The sequence below is a fragment of the Etheostoma spectabile genome, unplaced genomic scaffold (genome assembly GCF_008692095.1).
Source record: "Etheostoma spectabile isolate EspeVRDwgs_2016 unplaced genomic scaffold, UIUC_Espe_1.0 scaffold403, whole genome shotgun sequence".
Lineage (NCBI taxonomy): Eukaryota > Metazoa > Chordata > Actinopteri > Perciformes > Percidae > Etheostoma > Etheostoma spectabile.
This window is the reverse complement of record NW_022605603.1, coordinates 342,682-355,742: the sequence shown is the minus strand read 5'-3', so window position 1 is coordinate 355,742 and position 13,061 is coordinate 342,682. Positions and strand designations below refer to the sequence as shown.

At 39.3% G+C, this 13,061-nt stretch overlaps 1 protein-coding gene across 1 annotated transcript in view; it reads left to right on the top strand.

The window, feature by feature from the left end:
• LOC116686617 (ankyrin-2-like) overlaps nucleotides 1–13,061 on the top strand; it is a 158,017-nt gene that overhangs the window by 40,626 nt on the left and 104,330 nt on the right. The window contains 7 exon segments of the mRNA XM_032511638.1: nucleotides 401–499; nucleotides 1,998–2,096; nucleotides 4,962–5,147; nucleotides 8,868–8,891; nucleotides 10,525–10,533; nucleotides 11,100–11,198; nucleotides 12,727–12,825. Coding sequence (XP_032367529.1) covers nucleotides 401–499; nucleotides 1,998–2,096; nucleotides 4,962–5,147; nucleotides 8,868–8,891; nucleotides 10,525–10,533; nucleotides 11,100–11,198; nucleotides 12,727–12,825 — 615 coding nt within the window.

The window sequence follows — 13,061 nt, the reverse complement described above, 5'->3', positions numbered from 1 at the left end:
TCCCCCCAACCGGCCCCGTCAGACGCCGCCTACCAAGAGCCTGGGTCTGTCCCGGGTTTCTTCCTAAAAGGGAGTTTTTCCTCCCCACTGTCGCACTAGTTGCTTGCTCTTAGTGGAATTCTAGACTTATTGGGTCTTTGTATATTAAAGTGTGTACCAGACCTATTCTATATGTAAAGTGTCTGGAGATGGTTTGACACTATAAGTAAAATTCAATTGAATTAGCCTTTGCTAAAATATAGACTTCAACTCATCCACAGTCAGAGCTGCTCATTATTGCAAAGCATGCCCATCACATACCATCTCGTAATAAGGTCAGGTCACAAAGAAAAAAACTGTTCTGAATAACCATTATTTTAACGTAGACATTCTTCTTCTCATTGTCCTTGTATTATTCCAGAAAGGAAACACAGCCCTTCACATAGCCTCGCTAGCTGGTCAGGCTGAAGTGGTGAAGATCCTGGTTAAACGAGGAGCGGACATCAATTCCCAGTCGCAGGTGAGTCTCTGTGCTCTGCCGCTCAAGTCGGTTAATGCCGCTATGGAGGGGTTGTCATGACGCGTCATCAGACCAGAAATCGCCATATTGGAGGGACTCCGCATCCCAACAAAGCCCAGGCACCGAAGTAGATCCCCAATGTCGTCAAGGAAAATGTTTATTATTGCCAGGTTTTAGGTTGTACCAATAGGTCAGACCAAGAAAAAACATTTGGAATATTATCAGCTTCCAAAAAGTATTAAAACCAGGGAGAGGAATGCCAGAAGTTATCAGAGGAAAGGAGGCGCTGGTGGTTGGCAAAGCTCAAACTCACTCAGGTAGTGTAGATAGCAAATTGGGGCTCTTTGAATTAAAAAAAACAAGGATTGAGAGTCACTTGGCTACACCTTGCAATGATGTCCAACAGTTAAGGTTAGGTTGATTAAAGACGTTATTGCATTACTATTGGTTGTTAATGACTTGGTACTGCGTCACTCATCCACACACCATCTGGTCATAGGCCTCCAAACCACTGTAGGATTTAAGGTCTGCCGCTGTGTATGGGCTCGGCGAGAAACCAGGTAATTATATATCGAGATATGCAACTGAAGGAAGAATCACCGGGTAGACATGGATCTAAGAATAGGGAGCTCGTAGGGATCTGCACCGCCAATAAACTGTTATTTCTCGAAATATTGGGTCTTGTCTTGTGGTCCTTGTCCTTCCCTATATGCCTTTGCATCTTGGATGCTTTTCTGTTGTTTAGACATCAGAATCCGAATCAGCTTTATTCGCCCGGTATGACACACATACGAGGAATTTGACTTAGGGTTAGGGTTAGGGTCAGCTATGGCAGCTATGGAACAGCACCACCACACGCTTTCTCGAAAAAGAAACAATGCAGACAGCAACAAAATAATACGCAATACAACACAACGTCACAACATGATGCACAAGACAACACCCAGCTCACGTGGACACGTGAAGGAATTTTTTGTGGTGGCTTGGGAGGGTGTGGGTAACACGAGAAATTGAGGCAGTCAGACGGACACGGGGTGGGATGGGGTGGGGGGTGGGGGATTGTATGGTGTGTGTGTAAGATAATGAGTTGTGTGTGTGAATGTGAGCGTCAGACCGTCTATGTTGTCAAAAGCACAGTTCATCTGTGTGTCCTTGAAGATAATCCAATGCACAGGAGTAGATAGTAGTCCAGGTGCAGTCTGTTTACCCCACATGGCTACATTCACTTAAAGTATCCACCGTGCGCAATACTACATTGTACTCCGTTCAGTTGTCTCCAACATGGCCGCCCATCTGGGTTACCGCCGAGAACGTCATGTCAGTGAAACCCCGCTATGCTCTTAAAGGACAATCCCAGTATCACCTCCTGTATGACTCATCACTAATATCATTTAAGAGAGCTGTGCTTATTTTTGGCTGACTGGGTGAGGAAATACAGTAAATACCCATGACCTGTACTTTATTGGTAACCGCTTGTATTTTTGCCTTTGTGCTGTAGAATGGATTCACTCCTCTGTACATGGCCGCCCAGGAGAACCACATGGATGTGGTGCGCTACCTGCTTGAGAACGGAGGCAACCAGAGCACTGCTACTGAGGTGAGAGGAGTGGGTGGATATTTAGAGTAGTCTCGCTTTGCCAGTCTGGCTAGTCCACGTAGCATTTGGGGATGGGAGGTAAACATTCTCTGGTTAATGGCCTTTCTTTGAATTGTCAAGTGCAGCACTAAACTGCCGGAAAAAACTCAGATTGGACAGATAGTCTAGCGATCTGTCTGGACTTATCCTGCAGAGATCTAAGCAATCCAGAAAGTGGAACGTCAAGGATATAGACTATATTTAGGGTGACTACGTCAAACTCTCCTATCTAGTCACGCATGCAGTTTAGTGCACTTAACACTGGCCCTGAACACAACGCAGATACATGGCTGATGTACAGTTAATCCCATTTTTGGCAGGTATTTGGCCATAAATCAGAGTATTTGACATTTCTAGCTCCCCTGGTAGAGTGTGTAGGCTGAGTCCTTGGCAGGGGCCCTGGTTCATCATCTTCCCCCGACTCTCTCTCTCTCTCTCTATCCTGTCAACTCAAAGGCCATTAAAAAAAAGAAATCAAGTTCTTAACTAAATGGCAATCCATCCTGGGGATGGCGAGGCATTCCATTCTCTAGACATGGCAACATGCTAGTGGGGCTAGAAGGAAAGTCATGGGTCCACCAAGTCATTAAGACACATCATCTGGGAATCAGGATGACAGATGACAATACTTCATTGCACATGACCATAACGTGGCAAGCCAAATCACCATCATCATCAGGGGATCACCAAAGTCATTAGAATCCATCATACGGGGACCATGTATGTCTTTACAAAATGTCGTGGCAATCTATCCACGACGGTTGACTCCCTGACAGACGAATATTGATATTCCCAAAGCCCCCTACTACCGTGGTCATTGTTAAGCTACCATAAGTGATACTTGCACAGATGTTTCATATCGAGACCCTACCATGGATCAAACAGTTATAATCCCTCCCCGTCCTGGTCGGCTTTCACTTTGAAAAGGGATGGTTGCTTAACCCTCCAGTTGTCTTCGGGTCAACTTTGACCCCTTTCCAAAAGGTTTCTATATCCGAAATTTGGGTTTCTTTCCAGCAAACTTTCCAAAAAAGTCACCTGGATGGTTCCCAACAACGCTCCTCACAAGTTAAATGAACAATCAGTTCATTGAATTTGTGTTTTTTTTTGTCAGTTTTAAAGCATTCGGAGACAAAGCAATTGGTAAAAAAAAAATTTAAAAAATGTCAATAAAATTGATTGAAATGTGAACAAATGACAAAGTGACAAAAAAAGTGAAAAGATGTCGAAAAAAGTGACAAAAATGTCAAAAAAATGACAAATGTAAAAAACAAAAAAAAAAACGCTTTCAAAATTTGGGGAATAACATAACGGAAAATTTAAAAGGCTCAGAAAAAGTCGACAAACGTTGAAAAAAGGACAAAATCATTGTCAAAAAAGCCACAACAGGGTCAATTTCATAGCATTTGAAGACAAAAGAATTGGAAAAAAATAAAATTGACTAAAATGTGAACAAATGTCAAAGTGACCAGAATGTGAAAAGTTGTCGGAAAAAGTAACAAAAATGTTCAAATAAAAATGACAAATTTACAAAAAAGCTTAACATTTTTTTGTGAATAACGCATACAATTTTTAAAAGGCTCAGAAAAAGTCGACAAACGTTGAAAAAGTGACAAAATCATTGTCAGAAAAGCCACAACAGGGTCAATTTTATAGCATTTGGAGACAAAACAATTGGAAAAAAAAACTTAAAAGAAATGTCAATAAAATTGACTAAAATGCGAACAAATGTCAAAGTGACAAAAATGTGAAAAGATGTCAAAAAAAGTAACAAAAATGTCCAATAAAAAAGTGACAAATGTAAATAAAAACTTATTGCGTGGTCAAAAAAGCCACAACAGGGTCAATTTAAAAAAAAAATTAGCATTTGGAGACAAAACAATTGGTACATTTTTTTTTTCTTTTTTTTTAATGTGACAACAATTTGAAAAGATGTCGGAAAAAGTAACAAAAAATTCCTCAAAAAAACGTTACAAATTTGGGGAAAAACCAAAAAAATCAACAACCGTTGAAAAAAGTGACAAAATCAGTGGAGCACAGCCACGACAGGGTCAAAAAAGACAACCATAACCTTGATAAAAAAGGTTTTTTATTTTAAATTTTGACTCAAAAATACAAAAAAAATTCCGACACGAGGGTTAACAGCAATTGGAAAAAGCGGCAAATGCTGTTAGCCAACGGGAATACATTTTTGAATGAAAACAGGCATTGTCTGTTAAACAGATCATGTGAAAGCAACGGAGTGATGAATGTGACATGGCATTGTTGTTGTATAGACCAGGGGTCTTCAACGTTCTCCAGGCCAAGGACCCCCAAACTGATGGCGAGATGGAGCGGGGACCCCCTAATTATATATATTGTATAACATTGTGTTATATCAAACTGGTCCTATAGTGCCATGTGTGCATTGATGACTGAAAGACATCTTCTGCCTCCATTTATCTGTTTACTACAGTGTGTTGAGTTCATGTTAATGTGGATTTAAAGACATTTCAATTAGTGGGAAAAATATTTAAAAAAAAGTCTAATCAACCAAAACTTTCGCGACCCCCATGCAGTACCTCCGCGGACCCCCTAGGGGTCGCGGACCCCCTGTTGAAGATAGATAGATAGATAGTTTACCTTATCAACCGTTATGAGACAGGGAATGCAAGGACCCCTCTTATTTTAGACGTGGCCATTTTTTTTTTTTAAATACCAACGTTAATTCACATGATTCAATGTGCGTCAACCAAACAACTCGGACGCTTTGATGCTCCAACATTTAAGGATTCTTGAGATGGAAATGTCGCTGATCCTCTTCGTCCTGTCTTCCTCCAAACCAAGGATGGCTTCACCCCGCTGGCCATCGCCCTCCAGCAGGGCCACAACCAGGTGGTCTCGGTCCTGCTGGAGAACGACACCAAGGGCAAGGTCCGCCTGCCGGCCTTGCACATCGCCGCCCGCAAGGACGACACCAAGTCGGCCGCCCTGCTCCTCCAGAACGACCACAACGCCGATGTCCAGTCGAAGGTAGGCCCGTAGCACGGTTTGAGTTGGGGGGGGGGGGGGGGGGGGGGGGGGGGGGGGGGGGGGTTGGCATGATGTGGTGCTATTTGTTTGTGTCCGTCCGTTCTACGGTTTTGAGGACTTTCGTAAAGTAAATGAATTGTACGAGGCTGTAGTGGATTTGGCTAAATAGGATCTCGTGATATTTGAGGATCGAAACCAGTCCAGATGTCTTTTAGATGTCGGCTGTGGTTCAGCATTTGGTTCATGCCGTTTGGCTGTAGACCTCCGGGCCCTCTGGGACCCCCCGGTGCCAGGGTTAGCTCTGAATTTGAGTTGAGAATGATAGCTACTTTTAAATGATTGAGTATCGAATGGTTAGCTAATGATTAGTTACCGATAGACTCCTTAAATGACTCCACAATGATTGGTAAAAAGAACGGTAGCTACTGTTAAATGAATAAGTAACGAACAGCATCAATCAATCAATCAATCAGTAACCATTGGTTACTCATTCGTTCCTCAGTACCTAACTACATTTTTGTAAAAGCATTACCTTAACCCTTGTGTTGTCCTCGGGTCAAACTGACCCGTATCAAAGTGTTTCATATCAGAAATATGGATTTCTTTCAACCAAATTGCCCAAAATTAACATGGAGGATTCCATACATTCCTCAGGTAAAATGAATGACTACTTTCATAGACTTTTTGGGGTGTTTTATTGAATCTTATAGCATTTGAATTCTTTTTTTTTTAATGGTTTCAAACCAGTATCCGGACTAAACTTTGACATCTACCCATCTGAGATCCACCATTGGTCAAAATAATTCATAATTTCTGCCTTTTTAACAAAAAAAAACGTATGTATAATTTGATATTAAATGACCATGAATTCCAAGAAAAAAATGTAAAACCTGTTATTGAACCAGCTCAGGTTTTTAAAACAGCGCCAAAAGCTGGAAAAAAAAAGTATATTCATTTTCAATTTTGACCCGGAAGGACAAGTTCATGGTTTACGGGAAGACAACGCAAGGGTTAAATGTGTACCCGGATGAGTTCTCCTGACATTTAAGAGTCTGATCACACTGTTGTCATTACATCCGGACTCCATCATCCCAGGGTCTCAATTTTCTTACGCCATGTAGACCAGTTGGTAGATGGTCCGGTAGATTGGATGTCATTGCGTTACACTGTTTGGGGTGTCAGTGATTTAAATATTTCCCATTTCCAGATAAATGATCCAGATAGCAATCCCAGCAGGTGTAAAACTAGGGTGCCCCAAATGTATGAGTACCAAGACTGTGTCTGTTGTGATGTACTGTTGTCATGAAGGCGTATATATATATATATATATATATATATATATATATATATATATATATATATATATATACCCTGTGTGTGTTTGTGTTTCCATCTGTCTGTCCATGCATCTCTCTATTTCTATTTTTTCCCTGTTCTCTTATTCAGTGTCTCTGCGCCTGCCACGTCACTCCCGGTCCCGCCACTAACCGGGTCTCTCCCGTTTCTCCTTTTGTCTCTCTCTGAACGCTAACACTCACACACTCCCCCCCATCACCCCCTTTTACCTCGCCGCACCGGTGTCGATGTGTAACACTGTCCACTGCATGGAGTGTGCCGCTGTCTGCAGGTTGTATGGTGGTGATGTACAACGCTGCATGCAACCAAAGAGGGAAGGGGGAGGGGGAGGGAGAGGGAGGGAGGGAGAGGGGGGGGGGTGGATCCTTCTTGAGTATTAATCCGGGATTTGTGCAAATTCCGAATTCTGAATTTTTTCTCAGAATTCTGAGATTAAAGTCCGAATTCTGACTTTTTTCATCTGACTTTAATCTCAGAATTCGGACTTTTTTCTTCTGACTTTTTTAAATTCTGATAAAAAAAGTCAGAATTCGGACTTTAATCTCAGAATTCTCAGAAAAAAGTCAGAATTCGGACTTTAATCTCAGAATTCTCAGAAAAAAGTCAGAATTCGGACTTTAATCTCAGAATTCTCAGAAAAAAGTCAGACTTCGGACTTAATCTCGAATTCTGAGATTAGATTCTGACTTTTCCCTTCGGACTTTAATTCAGAATTCTGAGATTAAAGTCCGAAGTCTGACTTTTTTCTCTGACTTTTTTTCTCAGAATTCTGAGATTAAAGTCCGAATTCTGACTTTTTTCTGAGAATTCTGAGATTAAAGTCCGAATTCTGACTTTTTTCTTCGGACTTTAATCTCAGAATTCTCAGAAAAAAGTCATAACTCACATAGATTTTTCACCAGTGGCCCTAATCCTCTTCCTTACTCTTGCGATGCATCAGTAAAGTATTAAAGTTAAGACTTCAGATTTCATATTAGTTGGGCCACGTCAGAATGTGACGAGCTTTTTATGAGTGATGATGCATTACTTTGTTTTATATCTTTGGGTTTTGGATTGTTGTTTTGGACTCTGGGACGTTGCAATGAGGATTTTTTACTATCGTTACACAAAATGTAGACCAAACTATTAACCCCTTTGTGTCAAAATCAACACTTTTGTTGACGCTTTTTATCGATGTTTTTAACTTTTTCTTTCTTTTTTCTTCCTTTTTTTTTAACAGTTTAACGGACGCTTTTTTCAATGTTTGTCACTTATTTTTTTTGACGTTTTCAACATTACATAACACTAACTTATTAACTTTAGTTTTACAGTTATTTTTGGAATTTATGGTCAGTAAACCTCATTTATAGGAAATTATACCTAATGTTAAAAAAAGTGACAAACGTTGAAAAAAAGGGACAAAAATGTAAGAAAACATTGATACAAAGCGTCAAAATTGAAAATCAACACCTTTGTTGACGCTTTTTATCAATGTTTTTAACTTTTTCTTAAATTTTTGTCTCTTTTTTCAACACTTTTGGAGGCTTTTTTTCAATGTTTGTCACTTTTTTTGACATTTAACACTTCATAACATTAACTTATTAACTACAGCTTAGTTATTTTTGGAATTTATGGTCAATACATTTATATCATTTATAGGAAATCATACCTAATGTTAAAAAAAGTGACAAACGTTGAAAAAAAGGGACAACAATGTAAGAGAAACATTGATAAAAAGTGTCAAAGTTTACGCTTTTTATCAATGTTTTCAACTTTTTCTTACTTTTTTTTCCCTTTTGTCAACACTTTCGAGGCTTTTTTCAACTTTTTGGGGACGTTTTCAACACTAACACTAACTTATTCACTTTAGTTTTACAGTTATTTTTGGAATTTATGGTCCAAAAAACTCATCTATAAGAAATTATACCTGATGTTTGAGTTAGAAAAGCAGAAATTAGGAATTATTGAGACTAAAATGAAAGGAATGGATGTTGATGGATAGTCACAGACTGGAATAGGTCAACTTTTACTCAATGCCATTTCAAAAACACTTCAATTGTTTTTCAAATGCTATAAAATTGAGTAAGACGTCCCCAAAATGAATGAAAGTAGAGATTTGTACTTGGCAAAGAGCGTTGGGTGGAATCAATCGTGTTGTTTTGGGTAGATAAAAAGAACACTGATATCAGAGAACGGGTCAATTTGACCCGAGGACAACATGAGGGTTAATCACATGACCAAATGATGAATTAACGTGCATCGCCTTTGGGTGAACCGGACATCGTCTGCGCGAGGAAGCGGCCCACGTATGTGACCACGCTGCAGATGTGTGTTAACAAGCCTAACTGAACTGATCTTTCCCTCCCTTCATTCCTCCCGCTCCAGATGATGGTCAATAGGACTACTGAGGTATACACACGCTCCTTTGATTCTCCACAGATTTACTACACCCCCCCCCCCCCCCCCCCCCCCCCCCCCCCCCCCCCCATCCCCATTTCTCTTTTTCTTTCCTATTTAGTTCACTTCCACAGCACTGCATGATGTGAAAAAAAAGAAAGATTCATTTTGGTTCCACTTTACGTTGCTTTGGTTTAACAAGGTCGACATGCACGGCTGACACGAATGGCCCAAGCTCCTGCTGCTTTAGATTTGGTTTATTCATACTCCGTCTGTACGCATTTTCATTTTTTTCCTCCCCAGGTTTAGACTCGTATCGTCCCCAGCTTAGGGAGCCCCTTCCTGTTTTTTTTTTCTTCATATCTTACCCTCAGCATTGATTTATTTTACACGTGTCTCCTGCAAGGGTTGATTTGATGAATACTGTGCTGATGCATTTTTTTTGGATTATCTATCAATTGATATTGTTTCCCAGTCCGTGTTGTGATTTTGTCTGTTCACGTCCTGTTGCACGGTTTTTATAGATAGCGCCATAAGCTGCTTAGTTTGAATCCGTATTGGATAAAATGATAGCATACAATTTATTTCCTGCAGTATGGAAGTCCAGTGGTGCCAAATAGAAATGAAATCACTCAATCAAATTTAAAGGATATTTCCTATTTGTTTGTGCATGAAAATCCAAATCCGATCTTTAATTCATGTTCAAAATGCATAAATACTATAAATACATAAAGACTATTGACCAGTATTTTTTGGTGTACACAAAAGAATGACACAGCCACAATGATGATGAGTGTAAAATGTGCTTTTGTTTTAATTTTCAACAATGTGAAACTTACATAAATCTTAAAAATCGGCATTTAAAAAAAAAAAATTATATTAAAATGAAATGATATCCATTTTGTTGACTACGACACATTTCACAAAGGACGTCTGGGAGGATCCTTCCATAATAACAATGACCGGAATAACAGCAATGATCATGCAATGTATTGGAAAAACATCAATCATTTTGAATAGTTTGAAAAAGTGTAGTAATAGTTTCAGAAAAAAATTTAAATTTTATGTTTTATGTTTTCAAATAAAATGAAATGTTCCCATTTTTTAAATTGTCCATGTCATGCAATGTCAACATGGCCGTGTTTCGCTTTTGAGTTATTTATCCAAAAATGTTCCGTGTCCATTCTTGCAGTAATTATGCATTTAAAACATGTTCATGTTTTTTTTTTTTGTCTTTTCTTACGTTAATAATGCACACACGAATTGACAATTTAAAATTGATAAAATGATTTTACTTCAATATTGCCAGTCCTGGTCTTCCGTACGTCTAAGACTTTTGCTGATCAAGTATTTCAAACGCATGCTTTTATATACATTTTTAAATTACTTGTATTTGACTATTGCTCTTTACGACTCCAACAATGCTTATTAATAAGGACATGGGAAGCTTGTAAAGCTTTAAGGTCTTACTGTGCCTGCTTGGCCCAAGACTCGGCCCTGAACGGCATGTTGCATCCACGCTACCTTAGTTTGCACCATTCTGAGCTTTTGACTGTGTAAAGTTTTTAAAACCATCACGTTAGTCACTGTATTCTTCACACTTTTACAAACAACTTTTTCACATTAAATCGGACCACACTTACAGAATGGCAAGGTAAGGCAAGAATCTGCTCCAAACTGCTCTGCAATCTCATAATAACTTTTCTCATATGTATTTCACATCGTTAACTCTAATACTTCCTTGACGTACAGTGAACATAGTGCACTTTGGTGTTGATCACAAATGTACCCTTCTTGTTAAATGCCACTTTATGAGTTTACTATGATTTGGTGTGGTTTGGGTAGCTAATATTGTTTGTCCATTTTCATGTTGATGAGTATCTATGTGTACTGGACATCTATTTGTTTCAGTTCTGCTTCTTTTCATTTCAAGTTGTTCTTCTTTTACTTTTCTTTATGTGGTTGATAACCTGCATGGAAGTGACGTTTTCTGAGCGTGTTTTGGGGTTGTGTGTCTGGGTGCCACATGTTCTGACATAAAAATTCAAAATAGTAGATTTGTTTTCTTTGCATTCTGTTTACTTTTCATCTGGGATGCATGCTGGGAAGACTATAAAGATCAAGAGACACCATTGAAAGTTTAAGGGCGTGAAGTAAAGGCTATCGTCTGATCTCTGTCCTACTCTCTGTGGGTCTGTATCTGTCCTATTTCTCTACCAGAGTGGATTCACCCCCCTGCACATCGCTGCCCACTACGGCAACGTCAACGTGGCCACGCTCCTGCTGAACCGAGGGGCGGCGGTCGACTTCACGGCCAGGGTACGACTCAACGCTAATATGCACTGTTATTCTGCTCTGAAAGCGCATTGGTAGACGTTAAAATTCTACAAGAACACTTCTGCACAACATTGCTGCCTCCTGAATCTTAGCGCTATAAGCTATGAGGTTTCATATCTAGTAAATCTCTGGATTTGTAAATTGTAAAGTGCTGGTCCTCTGCATTTCATGGTCACATTGTCCAAGAGTTATGGTATTATAGAGAAGATGGATTTCCAGCGTTTGTCTGGTTGGAATAACTGACATCAGGGCTCATTAAAAAGAAGTTGTGAAATACATTAGGTAATGTGAGTGTGCGTGTGTGGGTGTGTGTGTGTGTGTGTGGGTGTGTGTGTGTGTGTGTGTGTGTGTGTGTGTGTGTGTGTGAGTGTGCTTGAGTGGTGTTGTTATAGGTCTTTTTGCATTTTAAGAACCTTTTCTAAATACGTTTGTATTGTACTTATATGCTGTCGAGGACGCCCATGAAAATGAGATGGGTTCATCTCAAGGGGTTAATCCTAATAAAAGAATTTCAAAGATAATAATCTTGAGGAGCCCCAGCTTCCTTGCGATATGACAATATTAATATCATCAGCGAACAGTATGGTACACGCAGAATCAGACATCCAAACCAAGTCATTTATATAGAAACGTAAGTGGCCCTAGTATTCATCTTTGAGGCACTCCACAATAAAGCTTCATTCTGTTAGAAATACAACCTTTTATAGATCACTATTATAAAGGTAGTCACTTAGCCAATTGCTTCCAACATCCTGAAATATAATAATAATTTTACAATTTTGAATTTAGGAAATGAAAATGATATGAGCAATTGTATCAAAAGCCTTTGATATATAAGAATATATTAATTGTGAACATATCATTGTCCAAAGTTGTGGCGATTTTGTCTGTAATTTGCAAAAGAATCATTTATATGAAGTGATTTTTGTCAAAATCCATATTGTTGCTAATACTATATTAAATACTATACTATATATTATAAGCTGAAGATAATTTCATAGACAAGGCAGGGGAAAACGGCTCAGGTTTTCCTTGTGCTGTACACACAGAAATTCTTCATCTTGCCTCATCACACAGCAAACTCAGCAGTACCCATTATTAACTTTCATTTCTGGGTTTTTACTTGTCCCTTTAATATCATCCAGAATACAAATTTAGATGTCCTATTTTTAGCCGTTGCGAGCATTGTGGATAACAACAGCTTTTTTTTCTCACCTTGCACTCTCCTAATCCTCAGGGGATTGCTCGTGTGGCAAAAAATGAGGTTGCAGAGATTATAAATCCTGTAGATATGGTTAAAAGGTTTGAAAAAATGCACGCATCCTTTGTCTTTATTAGACACACCATCCTCCCGTTTGAGATCATTTCAGACTTAACTGGTTCAATTCTTGAGAACAAGATAACAAATACATTTTATTTTGAAATAACACAAATGCGCTGTACACATATGACATTTCCCTTTCAGTAACCTAAGTTACCCACTCAAAGTTGAGTTTTTTCTCCCCTGTAGAACGGGATTACTCCTCTTCATGTGGCGTCCAAGCGGGGCAACACTAACATGGTGGGCCTGTTACTGGACCGTGGCTCCCAGATTGATGCTAAAACAAGGGTGAGTATCATGAGAAGCAGACTATGGTATTGTAATCTCAGTTGGGAATTGTAGAAAGGAATTTATCTCAAGACAACATGCTTCTTCTCCTCAAGTCCATTCCTCCGCACTTGCTGCCGAATATTCTCGATGCAGATGTTTCTGCTTTTATATCCAAAGGAGCAAAACAACGACAAGCTCATTATTATTACTATCTCCAGTAGTAACAACAGATGTGAATATGAGCTAAATGCCCC